The 21665-nt window shown below is 38.8% G+C and overlaps 1 protein-coding gene across 13 annotated transcripts in view; it reads left to right on the forward strand.

Moving 5' to 3' along the window:
• The first annotated feature begins 2461 nt into the window (after nucleotides 1-2461).
• The window catches only part of THOC2 (THO complex subunit 2), a 110206-nt gene continuing 91002 nt past the window's right edge, over nucleotides 2462-21665 (forward strand). For all 13 annotated transcript variants that reach the window (XM_087859629.1, XM_087859630.1, XM_087859632.1 and 10 more), the window contains exons 1-2: nucleotides 2462-2557; nucleotides 19214-19272. In XM_087859629.1, the coding sequence (XP_087715755.1) occupies nucleotides 2487-2557; nucleotides 19214-19272 (130 nt within the window). In that variant the 5' untranslated portion in view covers nucleotides 2462-2486. The remainder of the gene's footprint in view (nucleotides 2558-19213; nucleotides 19273-21665) is intronic.

Below are 21665 nucleotides of genomic sequence, written 5' to 3' on the forward strand. Positions count from 1 at the left end.
ACTACCCAATCCCTAGCCTTCACCACAGACCTCAGTCCCTGCCTCATCCATTGGTACCCAGGAGCCAGTGAGATCACCAGGGAACAGTATTCTCAGCTGCTGAGATAATACCAGACTCTGATAGCAAAGAACAGGCAAGCCAACAGCAAAGATGCAAAAGATATGATAGCTTTGCAATCTTATAGAGCAAAAAGCCAATTAGTTCTGAGGAATTCCTAAAGGAGTCATCATAACATGTAAAAATAGTTCTGCAGGCTCTGGGAGAAGGGAAAATCAAAGCTTCAAAGGGCATCACTGCAGTCAGGTCATACCACATTTGTGGCATACTGAGTAGTATGCATACTGCACACAGTTCAGCGTTTGGAAGGAGAAATCACTGTGATAAAGTGGCGAGGTAAACCACAATACAGCAGAATATTGTCAGTGGCTCTCAACAGGGGTTATTTTGCACTGCAGGAGACATTTTGCAAAGTCTGGAGGGACTATTGTTAACAACTGGTGTGTGGGGGGGAGTTCTACAATACACAGGATCCTCCCTGTCCTCTGCAAAGAATTATCTGGACTCTGTGCCCACTGCTATAGGTTATATAGTGAAGTATACATAAGCAGCAGGATAGTGTTTCTTGTATCACAGATGCCATCCTGTAATAACGATTTCACATTTTTTTAAGGGAGGATGATGGTACAGCAAGGATTCACTATACCTTTTTGTTGACACTTGAAAAATCCATAATAATGAAAAATGGAAAGATCGGCGGGCACTCCTATCTCTGGACCTCCTTGAAATGACAAAGAGTTTTCATGAGCAGATGCCATTGAAACTAAACGGTGTATATTTTCTAATTACTGGCTTTAGGCTTTCAAAATCAGACAGGACATTAGGAGTCTAGGTATAGCTTATGAAATTCAGCAATCATGAACAATGTAGTATTTTCCCAGAACTTGCTGAATACAGCCTATCCCTCCAACAGCTTTTCAATGCAAATAAACCTGGTGCGTTTGATGAAAATTGCCAAATTTAGAAGATACTACTAGTTCTAAAGTTCATACCTTAGCAGATGTGTGGTAGGATTTCTTTCTTTGGTTTGCCTATATTTTCTAAAATTTCTGCCAAACACTTCTAAAATCTTTTTGTTTTGAAAAGTTGCACAAATAGAACAGAGAATCTTTGCGTGTCCTGCACTTAGACTCCTAAAATGTTAATATTTTACATTTGCTTAATCATCCTATGGTTTTCTTCTGAGATATTTTAGAGTAAGTTGCAACATAATGCCCCATTATCTTTAAGTACTCCAGCGAGTATTTTCTTAAAGAAGGACTTTCACAATAACGATAGTACAAGTATAAAAATCAAGAAATTTACATTGATACAGTATTATTAATCTATAGATATTCAAATTTTGTCAGTTGTGCCAATAATACCCTTTCTAGTAAAAGAAAAATGTTCTTTTTCTGGCTGGGGATCAGTTGCCATGTCTGTTGTTCCTACTAATCCGGAGGAGTTCCTCGATATGTCTTTGTCTTTAGTGACTTTGATGATTTTGAAGAGGGCAAACCAGTAATTTTGTAGACTGTCCCTATATGGGTTTGTTTGATGTTCCCTCATGATTAAATTCGGGTTATGTGAATTTTGGCGTCATGAATGCTACAAAATTGGTCAGTGCTTTCTTTAGCACCTTATCAGGAGGCACATGATGCCCATTTCTGGGAGTGCTGATTTTTATAACTAGGACGGTGTCCGCCATGTTTTCCCACTGTAGTTTTTATTTCGCCTTTGAAATCGTAGTATTTTGTCGGGAGATACTTTGAGACTCTGTAATGTAAACAAGTTGTTTCTTATGGTAATTGCGCCCCCTAGTTTTGTCTAAGGTTACAGAGACAGAGGCCGATTACAGTAGGGTGTCAGCACTGGCGGAGGCAAGTGTTTGCAGGGGTCAATTTCTGCTTGTGTCCCTTGTATTAGCATGTCTAGCACATAGTAAATGGCTACTTCTTTCTTGATTAATTTGTTTTATCTCAGCAGTTAGTAGGGTGTATTGTAATTGATCTGCTTATGTTTGTCTTTCCCACAGACTGTGAGCTCATTGAGGGTAGGCACAATGGCTTACCGCTTCTCTGTCCCCAGTGTCTAGCACATACTAGGCGTTTGAAAAATACATGTTTGAATTAGTGGCCTGGAGTAGATACACTATGGAAGAAGATAAGGGCTATGAGACGGCCTGGGGATGGCTTTTTTCCTGTTCTAAAGGGAAGCTAGGGCAAGGGTTGTAGAGGGCGCGGTCGGCGTAGTCACTCTGCAAAGGAACCCATGGGTCTCACCCACCTGGTTGGAGGCAAGGCCTCGGGTTTCCGCGGGTGGGGAGGAAAGTGGGGCGGGAAATCGAAAACCGAACTCGCAGCTCCCGGCATTCCCCGTGGGCGGTGCTCCCCTTTGACCCCTCGCTCGCGTGCTACACATCCGGGCCTCTGCTACTAGTGAGGGGAAGATGGCGGCCGCAACTGTGGTGGTTCCCGTAGAGTGGATAAAGAACTGGGAGAAATCAGGGAGAGGCGAATTGTGAGTGTCCGGGCTGGAGGCGGGCGCACGGCCGGGCCGGGCCCGGGCGTCAGCCGTGCTCTCCCATGTGGGGAGAGGTTGTGGGGGGGAGATGTGCCCCCTCCCCCATCCGGGCGGCGGGTGTGGAGGGTTGGCTAGGAGTTTCGAACTCGGGGAGGAGAGGTGCTGGTAACCGTCGCCGACCTCCTTCCTTCTCTGGCCTCTCCGAAATCCCCATTGCCCACCGTAGGCTGTCTTCCTTTAGTCTCTTAGCAGAACTCTCGTTTCGCCCCTGCGGGTCCCCGCGCTCTCGCTCCGTCTCTTTTTGTCCCCCTCTTCGCTTGAGCTCACTTGGCTCCTTTCTCTTTACGGTGCCGCGCCGGGGGGGGGGGGGGTTCGGACTTTCCATCTCTCTGTCCCATTTCTTCACTCTGCACCCGTTCGACTCTGCAGTTTGGAGCCCGACGCCTCCTCTACCCGAAGTCCGAGGAGGGCGAACCGTCCCGACTCCCTCCCCTCCTCTCCGCCCGCCGGCGCGATGCCCCGGGCGTCATGAAGAGCCCCGTTTGGCACCTCTTTTCCTCCCGGGGAGCGGTCTTTCGGATTGTCCCGGCCTCGCGCGGCGCCACTGGCCGTGGGAGAAGTGTAGCTGGGATTGCCGCTTTCCCCGAAGACCTACCGGCATTTCTTTACTCCGTCTTTTCACTTTAGAGCCATTTCGGGTTTGATTAAACTTTCGTAATTAAATGTTTCCTAAACCCCATTTTGTCCTGGGACTGCAACTAATTTTGGCAACTCTCCAAGGTTTTCGAGTACCTGGAATAACGCGTTTCCTTTAGTCATAAAACTTGTTTTTTCCCCCGGTAATACAGAAAACAGTAATTTGCCATACCCGCGGTTTCCTCGCCCAAAATTTCAGTTCCCGCTCTCTCGGAAAGAAAGAAATCGTTTAAGTAGCGAAACCCCAGATTCAAAAACAACTTATTTCTAATTTCTTTCTCTGAATCGCTTTATTAGCTAAAGCTCAACATTGTATGAGATTAACTCTCGTTAGCCATTTTTGCGGTCGTCGTCGCCCCGCCACCCCAAGTCAGTTTACGGTTGCTGGTGCGAAAGATAACGAATCTTTGGAACTTCGTTACTTCGAACGAAACCCGGGGAATGCGTTGCCCGATCTTGCGCGTGTAATATTGCCAGCGTCTTTGGCCTCCTCCTCCCCCCCGCCGCCCCCGCCCCCGCCCCCGCCCCCGCCCCCGCCCCGCTCCGCGCGCACTCGCGCTGCTTTACTAAGTCTTAACTGTGTGAGCTCTAGAATTGTTATTTCCTGGGTAAGCGGCGGTCTTAGCCACTTAACTAGCTGAGTGACCTTGGGTAAGTTCCTTAACCACTTTGACCGTTTCCCCTTGAGTAAATTGGGATTAATAAGTACTCAAAGGATTGTTGTGAAGACTAAATAATGCCTGTAAAGCACTTGGCTTATAGTAAGTGCTCAAGCGATACCTATTAAAAGTAATATTATTATTCCAATCTTTAGGTATTTAAACTTCTCTGGACAGCTCTTGCTCTTAGAAAGTCCGTACCACTCAGGTTAGCAATTAATTGGTCTTTGACTCTTTCTCCTGTGTACTCTCTTGTACTCTAACGAATTGAGAGACCCTTGAAGAGTGGGGACTATGCTTCATATCTATTTTGGTTCAACCCTTCCGCCCCCCGCCGTGCCCCCCTTCCCTCCCCTTCTCCCTCTCCCCCTAGCTTTTCTAGCATATGCTTAGAGTGAGGGCTTATTGGTTTATTAAGTGAGAAGTCTATTAGATAAACATTCATTTTTAACTGTTAGGAACATTTTCCAGATCCTTGTACATGCTATTTAACAAATAGCTATTAAGTTCCTTGGGTGCAGGGAAGGCAGGATGGGAGGTTACCTAACCAAACCATCATTTTCATCTATGTTAGATTAGGATAACCTCCCCAAACTGATATATCAGTTCATTGTTTTGTTTACCTACTTAGTTATTTGGGGCCTGTCATCTTTGTCAATTGCTCGGCTTCCTCCTTCCAGCTGTTTTTGACAGCTTTTTTGTTATTACTTTCACCTTAGAATGAGTGGTATTAGGGCTAGGAGGTGAAATTCTGCTTGACATCTTACTGGGAGTGGTTGGAGAAAAATAGTGATGTAGGAGGTTGAAATACCTCATCAGAATGAGATTTTGGATTCACTTTTATGTATATTTGCATGATCCATGCTACCCGTATTGTTCCTGAAGAGCTTTTTCAAAACTGTTGTTAGGGCTTATTTGTATGTAGTTATTCCATGGCTTGAGGAATGTAGTTTGGATTATCGTAGATCCAAGTCAGTGTAGTCATTTTTTTTTTTTTAGATTTTATTTATTCATTTCAGACAGAGTGATACAGAGAGAGCACAAGCAGGGCGAGAGGCAGAGAGAGAGGGAGAAGCAGACTCTCTGCTGAGCCTGGAGCCCGACGTGGGGCTCCATCTCAGGACCCTGAGATCGTGACCTGAGCTGAAGGCAGACGCTTAACCTTCTGAGCCACCCAGGCGCCCCAGTGTAGTCAGTTTTGTAATCGTATTCTGTTATATGAAGAGAGCGTAAGGTGTTAGTTGTATGACATGACGAAATATTTTAAATAGGCAAACACATCGCCATCCAGTACTTAGTCTTCATTTATTTGACCTCTTTCCCCTCTTTCAAAACTTTGTTGCATATAGTCTAACTTGAGAGTTCTTGTATCTGGCATTTTCATTTTATTAGAATGAATGGTGTTGTAAATATTTTACCAAAAATCCTTTCCTTTGTCTGAAAACAGAGCCTCTTAAATATAAACCAGCAACTGGAAATGTTAAAAACGAAGGTAATGTGCCAACAAATTATTAGTGAATCCATTTATAGATTTGGCTTTTAGAATATGACCAATATTTAAAATAATATCTTGGGTGGGTTTTTAGTTTTTAACGAGATAAATTAGATGAGATTTAACTTGACTGAAAATTACCTTTTTAAGAAAAATGCATGATGTATTTCATGAGGTTTTTAGTTCATTTCTTGTCTGTCACTTCCTATCAGTATATTTTTGGAGTTGTAGTCAACTTCAGCCACATAGTGTTAAAGCAACACATGATATGTATGGGGCATTTAGTAACTTTCAGAGAGGGCAGTTTCTTAATTGTGCCTCGTGAAAAGCAGCTGTGTTAAGATGGAAAGTCTAGGCTTTGAAGAATAAGCTTTGTTAGGTAATTATGGGGAAAAGAAAAAAACTGTATTTTGCTTGTCTGAATGGTCAGTCACATACCTAGCTAACCTATTGTTTCCAGAGATACCGATTATGTTTTTAATGATAAATTATAGAACTCTAAAAGTGATCTTTACCCACAGATACCAAAAGGACAAAGGAGGACGACCAAAGCATAATTATTAAGGGTCTTTTCTAGTAACACTTAGATCTGTTCTTACAAGTTTCACATCTAAATGCAAACTTAAGAATTCTGCCACGTATAAAAGATAAGGATTTAATCACTTTAATTTTGGAATTAGAGTTTTAGTTTCTTGATGACTTCATATTAGCATAGAACTTGCCATGATTATGCTAATAAACTTGCATGTACTGGTAGATCCAGTGATGAATTTTGTTTTTAGTAGAAATCATTAACACAGTGAACTCAGCATTTCTTTGTGTCACAAGCAGCCTTAATGCAGGATTTATTTTCCAAGGTCTTAATCTGAAGATGTTAGCCTCATGTCCATACTTTGTCTAATTTTGAAATATTTATATTTGTTGAATATTATCTATTTGTTCGAAGAACTTAATTATTTTAAAAAATTTACATATCAATTAGAAATTCTGGTTAAATCTCACCTTATTAATTATTAGTAGTTATAATAAGCTTTTAAAATTTAATTGCCAGATGTTTTGCTTGCCATTCTTTTTCTTCTGCTGCTACCAAATAATTTTACATCTTCCGGAACTTAATCTAAGTGCATTTGGACGTTCATTTAATGTTGTCAGACCTGAATTTTTTGGAGGGAGGTAGGAGGAGGGAGTTTATGGCAAATAATCATTCAAAGAGATTTGTCTTGGTAGTTGAGTCTTTTTTTCTTCAAAAGATATCTAAATTCAGCTGAAGCTTTATCTGAAGCCTTTTATTCATATTTTAGTTTTCATTGGCATTTATTTTCTCATTTTGAACTGTATTCACAAGTTAAGAATAAGTCTTGGTCTTTTTTCCTGGTAAGAGAAATGCATTTTTCAAAAAATGTTGTAGCAATATCAGGAGATTTTCTAGGCTATTGCTTTCTTTGTTAGAAAAATTAAATTATTCTCCGGTGTTTAAATATTAAGGTAGAGGGAGTGCTATTAATGTACTTGTGTGCAGGAACCTTTGTTCTTTTTTGAACATTTCCTGTTCCCTTTCCTCCTCATAAATGAATATTTTCATTTTCATAAATGCATGTTTCAAGATAAAACTGCATGCCCAATATTTCATTTTTGTGTTGTATTTCTGTTCTGATAATGATAGTAGAGGTAGTACTTTGCTTCACCAAATTTAGCCTTTTTTGTTGTTTTGCTTTTAAGAATTAATTGAAGCACAGATCGACATTGGTGTTTTATATGTGAAGCCAACTTTGAGATGATGACCATAATCAAGTAGCTCAGGCTTGTGCTGTTTCCTTTTTTACTGGAAAACGGGTTCAAGTAAGGTGGAAAGCTAAGTACTCAAGAACTATTTACAGAATACTTGAGTCCTTGGAAGAAATTAAGACGTTCAGTTTAAGTTTCACAGATCTTTGACAGAATGTAGATTCTCTTCTGTCTTTGGTCTCAGGGACCTGAGACAGCATCTCCAAAATAGCACCAAATTGTTTAAAAAGTGGAAAAACTGGCACCAAATTGTTTTAAAAGTGGAAAAACTGGCAAACTCAATTATTTGGAGGTTATGAGAGGAATAAAATAATCATTTAGATTGAGGCAGAATATTTGATTATTTTTTAAGCCACATTAGAACGGGCAACTGCTGAAGGTAGTTTTGTTTTTTCTTCCTTTATAACTTAGGATAGAGTACTAAAACTGTTTAACGGGTGTGGTAGGACATGAAGCATTCAGAAACAATTTTTTTTAAAGATTTTATTTATTTGACAGCATAAGCAGGGGGAGCGGCAGAAGGAGAGGGAGAGGGAGAAACAGGCTCCCCTCTGAGTGGGGCTCAGTCCCAGGACCCTGGGATCATGACCTGAGCTTCGGCACGACTGAGCCACCCAGAGTTGTTTTTTTATGGACTCTGAGAAACAAACTGTGGGCTACAGAGGGGAGGGGGGGTGGGGGAATGGGATAGGCTGGTGATGGGTAGTAAGGAGGGCACATATTGCATGGTGCACTGGGTGTTATACGCAACTAATGAATCATCGAACTTTACATCAAAAACCAGGGATGTACTGTATGGTGACTAATATAATTAAAAAAAATTAAAAAAAATAAAGGATACTTTATGATTGATCTTCTGTTAGTGAATTACTTAGGGAGAAGAGCATGGAGAAATCTGATTGGGGAAACATTCTTAGCAATTGGTTTAGTTTCCTCCTCCAACTAGGGAAGAACTGTTTTATACTAGGGAAATAAAAGTATCTTATGCAGGTGAATTGCCTTATCGTAATAAACCATCAGTGATTCCTTACACAATTTGAACAAATCTTTGAGATGCTAATTAATAGTTCATGATGACATTATCACCTACATTCTAATGAGTATGTTTGTGGCCTTGTGACTGACAAGATGGAATTATGTTTTAATTATTTCTTAAAATTATGTAACAATGGCTGTACCATTAGATTAGGTGGGATGAGGTGGGAACACTGACATTCTCTCCTCCCCACTGGAAGGATTATTGTGAAAGACATGCTGTAAGCTTATTAAAACAAATAGAAAATGAAGCTGCTGAAAATGTGAATACGTGAATATGTTCACCATGAGAAAGAATATTTGACCTTTTTAGTAGTCTGGATACAAAGGGAAAAATGAGTTACTTGATTCCATTCCATTCTTCTGTCAAAAAGCAGAGTTTCCTACTACTACTTTCTAAAGGGATTCGAACCTTTGGGGACAGTGAGAACCACAAGGAATTGTTTTAATACTTTATAGCAAATATTGAAGTGATCTTGATATACTTTCTTTTTTTTTTTTTTTTAAGATTTTACTTATTTATGTGTGAGAGAGAGAACGAGGGAGCCCAAGCAGGGGGAGCTGCAGAGGGAGAGGGAGAAGCAGGCTCCCTGAGCCCAACACGGGGCTTGATCTCAGACCTTGGGATCATGCCTTGAGCCACAGGCAGACACCTAACTGACAGAGCCACCCAGGCACCCCAACTCTCTTACATATTTACTCTTAACAAAAAAGAGCTAGATGGTAGACATTTTTAGGTTACAGTTTCTGATGTCGGTCTGAAGCAGATATTTCTGTGTTGCTTGTTGGAAGGAAGATTGATTTTGTTTTATATTTCAGATAAGCTTGTGGTAGGTTTAACATTTTGAGAAATTAAAAGCTTAACCACTGTTCTCAACACATTGGAAGGCCTGTCTCATTCTTCAGGGAAGTAGTTGAAAGTACTTGGGGTCAAACTTAAATCAGTTTATTTTACCATTTATAATGTGCTCTCTGAAAATTTTTTTTTGTTTTTTTTAATAGGAGTTGGTTAAGAAACTAATAACTAAATGAGATTTTCAAACTATGCAGATTTAATTAGTCTCGATTGGCAAGGCTTTTTTATTCTTTGACTTTGAAGATAATTTTGTGAGACCTACATGTGAATTGTTGACCAAGAAAAGTTTACTTTATTGACTTTAAACAACCTTGCTTGGCTCATCATGATGATGAAGTATTGAAATAATCAAAAGACAGGAGTGGCGAGCTGGTACAGCATAGATAATCTGCAAAGTAGATAATCTCTCTGGCTGATCGTAATGTGGCATATTTCACTTTAGGCGTGATATAGAGTGATATTCTAGAAGTCTTAAAATTATTTGTTTTATTGACTACGGAAAAAGGATTGCTAGACATAAAATTAAAAACTCGCATTCCTTGGTTTTCTTTTTTGTTAGAGCCTTGTGCAACTTGTAATAAGAATATTTCTTTTTGTAAATTGTGCAATTAAAACAATGTAGAAAATTGCGTAAAACTTAAATGTAGAGCTTAAAGAATCAGTGTAATATGCACACCCATGTAACTCTCACTCAGGTCAAGACAGCCGCCTTTCTAGAGTGCACACTTTTTATCTCTCCATGGTAACCATTATCCTGACATTTATGGTTTTCTCTTCCTTGTTTTTATTTACAGTTTTACTACCCTATAAGCTTAAGTTTGTTCTTCAGTTTCCTATAAATGGAATCATAAAGGGTGTATTCTCTTGTATCTGGCTGCTTTTGCTCAACATTATGTCTCTAGGATCCATTGATATTTTTGCAAGTATTTGCCATTCTTTGATTTTCATAGTTACAAGATGCTCCATTGCATAACTCTACCACAATTTTTTTTATCTCTTATGCTGTTGATGAACAATTTTGCTGTTTTGAATTTTCAGCTATTTCCAGCAGTGCCAATAGAAACATCTTATACAAGTATCTTGGTGTACATAAGCATGTGTTTTTGTGGGATATATACTGAAGTGTAGAAAATCTCTGGGTTCTAGATTGTGACTAACTTTAGCTCTCCTATAAACTGTGAAACTATTTCAAAATACACTCCCAATAGCAGGTGTATGAGAGTTCACCTTGCTTCACATCCTCGCTAACACTTAATATTGTCAGACTTTAAGTTTTTTGTCAGTATCTATGTAACGGTGTTTTGTTGGGGCTAATATTTTCATGGGCATCTTTTTTAATTTTTATTTTTTAAAGATTTTATTTATTTGTCAGAGAGAGAGAGAGAGTGCACGCCAAGAGTACACAAGCAGGAAGAGTGGCAGGCAGAGGGAGAAGGCAGGCTCCCCGCTGAGCAAGGAGACCGATGTGGGACTCGATCCTAACACCCTGGGATCATGACCTGGGCTGAAGGCAGACACTTAATGGACTGAGCCACCCAGGCATCCCCGTGGGCATTTTTTTTATATGTTATTGGCCATTTGGATTTTTGATTTCTTGTGGAAGGCCTCTTTATATTTTTTCTCCCATTTTTCTATTGGATTGTTTACATTTCTTTCATTGATTTGTGGCAGTTCTTTATATAGTCTGTATTTGTGTCCTTTGTGGGTTGTACTGTATATGTGGCAGATATCTTTTGTTACTCTTTGGCTTGCATTTCCACTCTTAAAATGGTGATTTTTGATGAACAGAAGTTATTGTTTTAATGTCAAATTTATTGATCTTTTGCTTTATGATTAGTAGTTTTTTGTGTTTAAGCAGTGTTTTCCCCATTCCAAGGCAAATGAACTTATCCTCGTATGATCTTCTGGAAACGTATTATTTTGCTTTTCATTTTTAAGCGTTATCTAAATGGAGTTGATTTTTATGTGTGCTATGAAGTAGGGTTTGCAATGTATTGTTGTGGATGATGTATATGAAGAAAATCCGGCCTCACACAGATAAATAGTTGGCAGAAGGAGGAGAATTTTAATAGTCTTTTCAGATAATTGTAGATATTCTTCTTTGGTATCATGTCAAAATTTGTCAAGTGGTAGTTTCTTAATGGTTTATTGCAATGCCAAATCCAAAACCACATCAGTGAACTTTTTGTACTTTGTTAAATTAAAATGCATTTGTCTTTTACTTGGAAACTTTTACCCATGCATTGTTTTGCAACATCATGCATTGGTCAGTTGGAAAATACTGGTTCACTAAATGATGCAGCTCTTCCAAATATTGACACGGTACATTGTATTAAATTAAAAAAAACCCCACATTCTTTAGTATCATCACTGAACTAATCAGGAAAGTTTTTTTGTGAATTGGGATCTAGTCAAGTCCATGGTGGCAGCTATAAGTTTTTCAGTATTTGAATTTTTGTTTGAAACCTCACATTTTGTATCATTGGCAACAGATACTCTCAGTTGTTTTCCTTGAAGTGACTGGCTCAGTTGGTTCATTTTTGAGAAAACGCCTGCCAAAGACCCAAGTCTGAATAACCATTGTTTGTCAGTTGTTCTTTCAAGTAAAAATGGCGTTTTATGAAAAAGTAGCTAACTTAGCTCACAATTTAAACAGTTGCTTAAGTGATTTTCCTGGAGACAACTATAGTATTTTGGTGTATGGCAGAAATGCTTTATGTGTACCTTCCATCTTGTCACATAGAATATTAAAATACATGTTTTTTAAAAAAAGATGTGTTCTCAGGGCTCCCGATTTAATTAAATTAATATTTTTTACTACTTCATCAAGCACATTTTTTTATTATAGATAAAAACACATAACAAAATCAGCCTTAACAAATTTTTAAGTGAACAGTACCATATTGTTAGAGGTAAGCACAATGTTGTACAGTAGATCTCTGGATCTTTTCCATCTTGTGTAACTGAAGTTTTATACCCATTGAATAGCAACTCCCCATTTCTCTTTCCCTCTAGTCCCTGGTAACCATTGAAATTATACTTTTTGCTTCTATGAATTTGACTCCCTTAGATATACTTCATATAAGCAGAATTGTGCAGTATTTATGCTTCTGTGACTTATTTCACTCTGCATACTGTACTCAAGGCTCATCTGTGTTGTAGTATATGACAGGAATTCCTTCTTACAGCTGAATAATATTTGGTTGTATGTATATGCCACATTTTCTTTATACACTCATCTGTTGATGGATATTTAGGTTGTTTCTACCTGTGGGCTATTGTGAATAATATGCAGTGAACATGGGAGTGCAAATACCTCTTTGAAATCCTGATTTCAACTTTTTTGAGTAAATACCCAGAAGTGGGATTGCTGGATTGTAGTTCTATTTTTTTTTAAGATTTTATTTATTTATTTGACATAGAGACAGCCAGCGAGAGAGGGAACACAAGCAGGGGGAGTGGGAGAGGAAGAAGCAGGCTCCCAGCGGAGGAGCCTGATGCGGGGCTCGATCCCAGAACGCTGGGATCACGCCCTGAGCCGAAGGCAGACGCTTAACGACTGCGCCACCCAGGTGCCCCTGTAGTTCTATTTTTAATTTCTTGAGGAACTTCCATACTGTTTCCCATAGTTGCGGCACCATTTTACATTTCCGCCAACAATTCACAAGGGTTCTGGTTTCTTCACATCCTCCCCATCACTTGCTATTTTCTGTTTTTTTTTTAAAGAATTAATTTTTTTACAGCAGTTTTAGGTTAACTGAAAAATAGACAGGTAGGTACAGAGATTTCCCATTTACCCCTTGCCCCCACACATGTATACCTATCTCCTTTATTTTCAACATTGTCCACCAGAGTGGTACCTTTGTTGCAATTGATGAATCTAGGTTGACACATCACAATCACCCAAAGTTCATGGTTTACCTTTGGCTTCACTCTTGGTGTTGTATATTCTGTGGGTTTGTATAAATGTGTACTGATATGTATCCTCTATTATAGTATCAGAGTATTTCCCCTGCCCTGAGTATTCTCTGTGTTGTTTGTTCATCTCTCTGGCTACCCCCAACCCCTGGCAACCACTGATCTTTTTACTCTCTTCATAGTTTTGCCTTTTCCAAAATGTCATATAATTGGAAATATACACTATATAGCCTTTTCCGATTGGTTTCTTTCACTTAGTAATATGTATTTAAGGTTCCCCCATGTCTTTTCATGGCTTGATTGCTCATTTCTGTTCAGTACTGAATAATTGCATGGTTTAGATGTACCAGCTTATCCATTCACCTACTGAAGTACATCTTGGTTGCTTCCAGGTTTTGGCAATTATGAATAAAGCTGCTGTAAACATCTATGCGTAGATTTTTGTGTGGACGTAAGTTTTCACTTCTTTAGGGTAAATACCAAGGAGTGAGATTGCTGGATCATAACGTTAGAGTGTGTTTAGTTTTATAAGAAAACACCAAACAGTTCAAATGTGCTATACCATTTTTCATTTCCACCAGTAATGATTGAGAGTTCCTGTTGTGCCACATCCTTAATAGCATTCGGTGTTGGCGGTGTTCCAGATTTTGGCTATACTAATAGGTGTGTAGTGGTATCTCGTTGTGATTTGCATTTCTGTGATGACATATAATGTAAGGCACCTTTTCATACGCTTATTTTGCCATCTGTATATCTTTGGTGAGGTGTCTGTTAAGGTCTTTTGCCCATTTTTAAGTTGTTTTTTAAATTAAATTTTAAGAGTTCTTTGTATATTTTGGATAACTCCTTTATCAGTTGTTTCTGTTTTTTTGATAGTGGCCATCCTTACAGAAGTGATATCTGTGGTTTTGATTTGCATTTCTCTGATAAGTGATGTTACACATCTTTTCATGTAACTATTGGCCATTTGTATGTCTGCTTCGGAGAAATGTGTTCAAGTTCTTTACCCATTTTTTTAATTGGCTTGGTTTTTTTTTTTTTGCTATTGAATTATAGATGTTCCTTATATATTTTGGATGTTAATCCCTTATCAGGTATATGGTATGCAAGTATTTTCTTCCATAAGTTGCCTTTTCATTCTGCTCATTGTTTCCTTTGCTGTGCATACAATTTTTAGCTTCATGTTCTACTTGTCTGTTTTTGCTTTTGTTGTCACATCCAAGAAATCATTGTCAAGACCAGCGTCATGAAGCTTTTCCCCTGTGTTTTTTTCCTAGGAATTTCACAGTTTTGGTTCTTAAATTTATGTATTTAATCCATTTTGAGTTGGTTTTTGTATGATGTAAGATAAGTGTCTAATTTCATTCTTTTGCATGTGATTATCCATAAATGCTGTTGAACCTCTTTTTTTTCAGTTCAGTTATTACAGTCTTTTTTTTTTCTTTAAGTAGGCTCCATGCCCAATATGGGGCTCAAACTCACAACTCTGAGATCAAGAGGTTCATGGTGTACTGACTGAGCCAGACAGGGGCCCCAGTTATTACATTCTTTAGCTCCAAAATTTGTTTGGTTCCTTTTAAACATTTTCTGTTCTTTCATTGAAAATCTCATTTTATTCATGCATCATTTTCCTGAGCTCATTGGGCATCTTTATGATGGTTATTTTAAATTCTTTGTCAGGTAACTCATACATCTCTAATTCTTTAGGGTCAGCTTTTGGAGACTCATTTTATTCCTTTTATTGGGCCTCTTCCCTGTTTCTTTATGTTCTTTTAAATTTTGTTGTTTGTATGATTGTATTTAAAAAACACTCCTCTCTCCCAGTCTTTATGGATCTGCTTAGTACAGGGAGAGGCCTTTACCAATAAGCCTGGCTATAGGAATGCCTGGGTAGTGTAGTCGTTAGGCGTCTGCCTTTGGCTCAGGGCGTGATCCCGGTGTTCCGGGATCGAGTCCCACATCGGGCTCCTTGGCTGGGAGCCTGCTTCTTCCTCTCCCACTCCCCCTGCTTGTGTTCCCTTGTGTTCTCGCTGGCTATCTCTGTCAAATAAATAAATAAAAAATCTTAAAAAAAAATAAGCCTGGCTATAGATTCTGGGAGCTTCTCAAACCTTTTCTGTGGATGTGTCTTTTGGACTTATGTCTGTAGATTCCACATTAAAGGAATTTTCCAGTGTCTTTTTTTCCAGAAGCTTGTACTCTTTTGTATCTTTTGGTGTCCATCTGTTGTACTTTCTGGGTCCTATGAAGTAGCAGCATACCATCCAGCTCTTTTTTGTTCTTGGTGGTCTCTAGGCAGCTAGAGTAGGCTGGGTGCTGTCACTGCCCTAGGTCAGGCTAAACAGAAACCAGTTCTTCAGGCAGTCCCCCAAAAGCTGGAATGTTGGATACTCTTTCTCCCCTGAGGGAGACGTTGCTGAGCTGCATTGGTTTCTGTCTGCTGTACTATGGATTCTCTGAACCTGTAGCTTGCCACCCAGCTTTTTTCTGTTGTCAGCAGGCCTCAGGCACCTAGGGTATGCACGGTCCTGTCTGTGCTCCAGGATGTTCAGGTAAGAAACTAGTTACTCAGGCAGCCCCTACCTCAAGTCAGAATGTTAGATGTAAAGTCCAGTCTTCTCTTTCCATCCTCAGGGGGAATTTGGGAGCTGAGAGTTTTTTTTTTTTCCAGTCGTGTGGTGCTGTGCCAGGAATAGGGACTGTGGTGAAAGGGTGACATGAATTTTCCTGCTGGCTTTGATGCAGTTGGTTTAGTGCTCACCTGGGGTACAGGAGCCTCTAAACTGCTTTTTGAATTTCTCATGAAGGGAATTGGCATGTGTATTGTTGTTGAGTTGGTGTTTCTTTGGGAAGAAGGAAAACCTGGGGCTTCCTGTTCTGCCATCTTGCTGATGCCACTTCCATCAAGTACCTTCTTAAGTGAAACTGGCTTTTGTTTTGTGAATGGTCATGAAAAATAGTTTGGCAACATCTTACATAGGACTGGCTTTATTCTGTCCTTTGGTTTCTTCTTCTTTTTTTTATTTAAGAGAGAGAGAACATGTGCATGTGGGTTGGGGGAGAGGCAAAGGGGGAGAGTCGCAAGCAGACTGTCCACGGACCAGAGAGTCCAATGTGAGGCTTGATCTCAGGACCCATGAGATCATGACCTGAGCTGAAATCAAGAGTCCGATGCTCAGCCAGCTGAACCACCCAGGTGTCCCTCTTTCCTTTGATTTCTTTTTTTTTTTAAGATTTAAAAATAAAATTTGACAGAGACACAGCAAGAGAGGGAACACAACCAGGGGGAGTGGGAGAGGGAGAAGCAGGCTTCCCTCCTAGCAGGGAGCCCGATGCGGGGGCTCGATCCCAGAGCCCTGGGATTATGACCTGAGCCGAAGGCAGACGCTTAACGACTGAGCCACCCAGGCGCCCCTCCTTTGATTTCTTGATCACGAAGAATCAGTGAAGCAGTTTGGTGCAAGTGCCTTGATACGTGCTAAGGTGCCAGCAGTCTTTCCTTTTTTTTTTTTTAGATTTTATTTATTTATTTAACACAGATAGAGACAGCCAGCGAGAGAGGGAACACAAGCAGGGGGAGTGGGAGAGGAAGAAGCAGGCTCATAGCGGAGGAGCCTGATGCGGGGCTCGATCCCATAACGCTGGGATCACGCCCTGAGCCGAAGGCAGACGCTTAACCGCTGTGCCACCCAGGCGCCCCTCCTTTTATTTTGAACTGTTAGTGCAGGGGCACCTGGGTGGCACAGTTGGTTAAGTGTCAGACTCTTGATTTTGGCTCAGGTCATGATCTCTCAGGGTTGTGAGATTGAGCCCTGTTTTGGGCTTCAAGCTGGGTGTGGAGCCTGCTGAGGATTCTCTCTCCTTCTGCCCCTTCCCCCTCTAAGAAAAAAAAAGAAATGAACGGTTAGTATAAATGTTAATATTGCAAAACAGGGAAATTAAGTCTTAGTATTATTATGAATATGGTTTTGACCTTGCAGAACTCTAAAGTGTCTTGGGGATCAGAGGTTTGTGAACCACACTATCAGAACTGCTACTTTACCAAATTATAACGGTTCCTTTCTATTCCTATTTTTAAGTCTTTTTTTAAAAAATGGTGAATGGATGTTGAATTTTGTCAAATGTCTTTTATGCATCTGTTGAACTCGTGTGATTTTTAAGAGTCAGTTTAATGTGGTGAATTAATTTGAACCAACTTCGTGTATTTGGCATAAACCCATTAGTCCTGATGTATTTCAATATTATTTTTCCATTTATCTATGTATTTAATACTGCACATGTTTAAATACCACAAGACACTATTATTATCAGTTAATATTCATGTAGAATCACCCATCTACTTGCCACTTTTTCCTCATTTCTTGCTGCAGCTGTAAAGTTCTCTCTGGAATAATTTTTATTCTGTGTAAAAAAGTCTTTAAGTGTTTATTTTAGTGTGTGAATCAGTTATTGTTTGTCTGAACTTTAGTCCTTATTTTGCCTTTTCTTGGAACTTGGAACTATGTTTTTTGGGTATAGAATTTTAGGTGAGCAGATGCTTTGTTTTAGCACTTTGGATGTATCTTTCTTTTTTTTTTTTTTTTTAAAGATTTTATTTATTTAACAGAGATAGAGACAGCCATCGAGAGAGGGAACACAAGCAGGGGGAGTGGGAGAGGAAGAAGCAGGCTCCCAGCGGAAGAGCCTGACGTGGGGCTCGATCCCACAACGCCGGGATCACGCCCTGAGCCGAAGGCAGACGCTTAACCGCTGCGTCACCCAGGCGCCCCTGGATGTATCTTTCATCTGTCTATCTCTTGCATTCAGTGTTCTTGTCGAGAAGTCCCGAAGATGTTGTCTTTTTTTTCCTCAGGTGGTTAACTGATTTTGTCTTTGGTTTTCTGTAGTTTTATTATGATGTGTCTAGTTGTGGATTTCACTTCAGTTCTAGAAAATTGAATTCTTGGCTATTATATCTTCAAAAATTGTTTTTGCCCTGTTCTCTCTCCTTTCTGGAATTCCAGTTGAGCATACCTCTTTTCACTGTATTGTGTGTATCTATCCTTCTTTGCGATATTTAAATTAATCTAATGAAGAGGTGTTTAAAATACAAGTTTTTTTTTCAATTTTCAGTTTTTTTGTTTTTAAACTTTATTATTGGAAACAATCTCAAACAGATGAGAAAGTAGAATACTAATGAAATCCTTAATCAGCTTTGGTAGTTCTCAGCTGCTGGCCAATCTTGTTTCACCTATAACCCCAACCCATTTTCCCATTCCCATTTTATCTGTGAATATTTTGGTATTATCTTTTAAAGATATATTTTTATAAAATTTATAAAATCATTTTTTTAAAGATTTATTTGAGAGAGAGAGCATGAGAGAGTGCGAGGTAGGGGGGAGGGGCAGAGGGAGAGGGAGGGAGAAACTCAAGCAGACACGTGGGGCCTGATCTCACGACCCTCAGATCAGACCTGAGCTGAAACCAAGAGTCAGATGCCTTAACTGTCTGTGCCACCCAGGCACCCCCAAAGTTTATAAGATCTTTATAAAATACTCCAGTTGACGCAGAAATATTAATTTTAAAAATACTTGTTTAAAACAGGATCCAAACACTGTGATTGATAGATCTCTCAAGCCTCTTTTACCCTGAGGATTCTCCAGCATCTTTAATTTTTCCTTGCAGTGTATTTGTTGAAGACACTGGGTCATTGTCTGTACAGAGTTTCACATAGTTCGAATTGAGGTTCATGGCCTTTTTTTTTTTTTTCTTAAAGACAACGTCATAGGTGGGTGGTGTATTTTTTCATCAGAATTAGGACACACATAATGTTTGGTTGTCTCTTGTGATGTAAACAGCTATTGATAGATGCTTGGATCCTTTAGTTTATTAGGGATCTTTAAATGGTGATGTTCTTCTGTCATTCCTTCTTTATTAGCTGAGATACTTCAGTACAGAGACATTTCTTACCAATTATTGGTTCATATGAGAAAGGCAGAATAAGTGCTTGATTTTTATTCTTTTCCAGTTTTCAAAAATAATGAATTGATTTACTAGCATCCTCCAGTTCTGACCAGTTAGGGTTTTTAGGTTTGTTTTATTTTTATTATAAACTAATGGATTTAAACACATCTGATACATTTCCAAATATTTTTAGTTGATGTAATTTGCTCTATAAGGGTCATCTATATTAGGATTGGAAATGAATGCAGATTATTTCTATTTTATTCTAGTTTGCATTTATGCCGGATCCTCAGTGAAAATAAAAGCCATGATAGTTCAACTTACAGAGGTAAGACTTTTAAAAGTGTCATAGCTATTATTTTCGTCGTGGTCAAAATTAATAGATGTTTTGTTTTCCGTTAAATTGTTATGAATGAAAAACAAAAGATATGAGATAGTTCACATTATATAAAGCCTTTATATGAGTATATTACAGTTAGGATTAAAACTGTAGTTACAGTGAGACTATATATTTCTGTATATAGATGTTTGATCTGCATAATAGTCATATATTGCTTGGCTTTTATCGTTGTGACATGGTATATTTGGCCAAATAGCAGTTGATAGCTGTATTAAAAATTACACAGGCTAGCTATCAGTCATAAACAGAAGAGAAAATCTAGCATGGAAAAACTATTCTGATCTTGTTTGCACTAGGAAATTTCCAGAAACTAAGGTGGTGTTTTTACTAAAGCTGGTTATGTTTAGGTAGTATCTGGGGATCTTATTAAAGGCAGTTGTCATGGAAAACATTAAAAGCAAAGGAGTTGTTTACTACATATCACAAGTATGATTTATTAAGTAAGATGTAATTAAACAGGATGTAAATTTTAATTTTAAAGGCTTTTACTATTTAGCATTTATTAATTTAAAATTAGGCATTTGGATTTAGAAAAGGAGGGGCAAAAATAAAAGCAATTATGTCTAGTAAGTTTAAAGCATTTTCATATGTAGCTTTCAGTGAGGGTAGAACCCATAGCAGCTTTTTCAATCAGGAAAAAATAATTTATAACCAGTAATCTGTTTTAAATAAAAAATGATTAAATAAAATTCATTATAGTTATTTAAATCATGCCTTTATGAATAGAAGATTAAAAACAATGTTTTTCTATAGATAAGTTTACTTTTGTTTTATCAAAAATTAAATCTTAGAGTGTATACTTTTTAAAGAACATTCAATTTTTTTTTAAGATTTTATTTATTTATTTGACAGAGAGAGACAGTGAGAGAGGGAACACAAGCAGGGGGAGTGGGAGAGGGAGAAGCAGGCTTCCTGCTGAGCAGGGAGCCGAATGTGGGGCTGGATCCCAGGACCCTGGAATCATGACCCAAGCTGAAGGCAGACGCTTAATGACTAAGCCACCCAGGCACCCCAGAACATTTGAATTTTTGAGTGGAAAGCATTTTTTAACAAATGAGCCTTTTTTTTCTTTTGTCATTTGGGTAAGACCTGTTTTAAGACTTAACATTCCTAGCCTGTACCCTCACTTATTTTCCAATTTATTCTGCTTGTAAAGTTGTATGATCTTTCATAAAGATTTCTGAGGTTGCTATAATGCCTTTTCTTTTGAATAAGTCAGTTGACTGCCAGAGTTGTTAAGAAAGTAAAGAAAGACTCCTTCGTAAAAGCACTTGGATACTTAACTTTTTTCTTCCCTATGTTTAAAACAAGTTTATAACTTCTCAGTTAACTTTGATCTCGTTTGTGATTGAAATCTTGTGTGGGTAAAATAAGAGAAAGAATTTTCAGAAAACTGTAAATAGCGTAACACAGGATAATTACTCTTCGGTTTAAAATGGGACAGTATGGATCTTTAATAACTACCAGATTATTGTTAATTTGCATGGTTGTTCTGATTCACATATGAAGCCAAAAATAGTTACGAGCGTGGCCTCATTGACTGAATTGCCAATGCTCTTTCATCTGCCCTTGCCTGCTTCCTTAATGCATACATTCTTTGGCTGGTATCTGCCAGCAGTCGAGCTTTGGTCTAAGGGCTCCAATTGGTAGTCCATGCAGAAAACTAACTGAATGTCATTTCTTCAAATTTCCTTTGTTCTGTCTCAGGGGGATTGAGTTTGGGTAGTGTTCCCTGAGCCCTTTGCCTTTCTGCCCCTCCCTTCCCTGTTTCTTTTGCTCACACTACTTCTCCTTTTTATAAGACCCTTCCCCCCAGGAAAATGATACTGTAATGATGGCTGATAAACATGAGTAGTCCTGACATAACCAAGAACTAGTGTCTTTAGTGGTCAGATCCCACAAAGAATGTCTAAGAATCTCTAGAAGTCCCTTTTACTTGTGGCTGTCCTTAAAACTACTTTTTCTGAGGGGCGCCTGGCTGGCTTAGTTGGAAGAGCATGTGACTCTTGATGTCCAGGTCGTGAGTTTGAGCCCCCACGTTGGGTGTAGAGAATACTAAAAATAAGCAAAAGGAAAAACCCTACTTTTTCTGGAATGTTAGCATTAAGATAAAATCTTTTATTTTCATGTATAATTATAAGGTTTGTTAAGTTTTCCTCCACATTGTAAATGTAATGTTTTTCAACTTTAGTATAGATTTTACAGGATTTTGTGGGGTTAGCCTTGGTAGTCTTAAAGTACCACTTCTAAAATACAATAGATGTTCCTAACCATTTAAATGGGCATTTAAAAACGTGTGAAATGGGGACTGCCTTTGCTAT

The sequence above is a fragment of the Ursus americanus genome, chromosome X (genome assembly GCF_024610735.1).
Source record: "Ursus americanus isolate L20-20 chromosome X, mUrsAme1.1.p, whole genome shotgun sequence".
In the NCBI taxonomy this organism is placed as follows: domain Eukaryota; kingdom Metazoa; phylum Chordata; class Mammalia; order Carnivora; family Ursidae; genus Ursus; species Ursus americanus.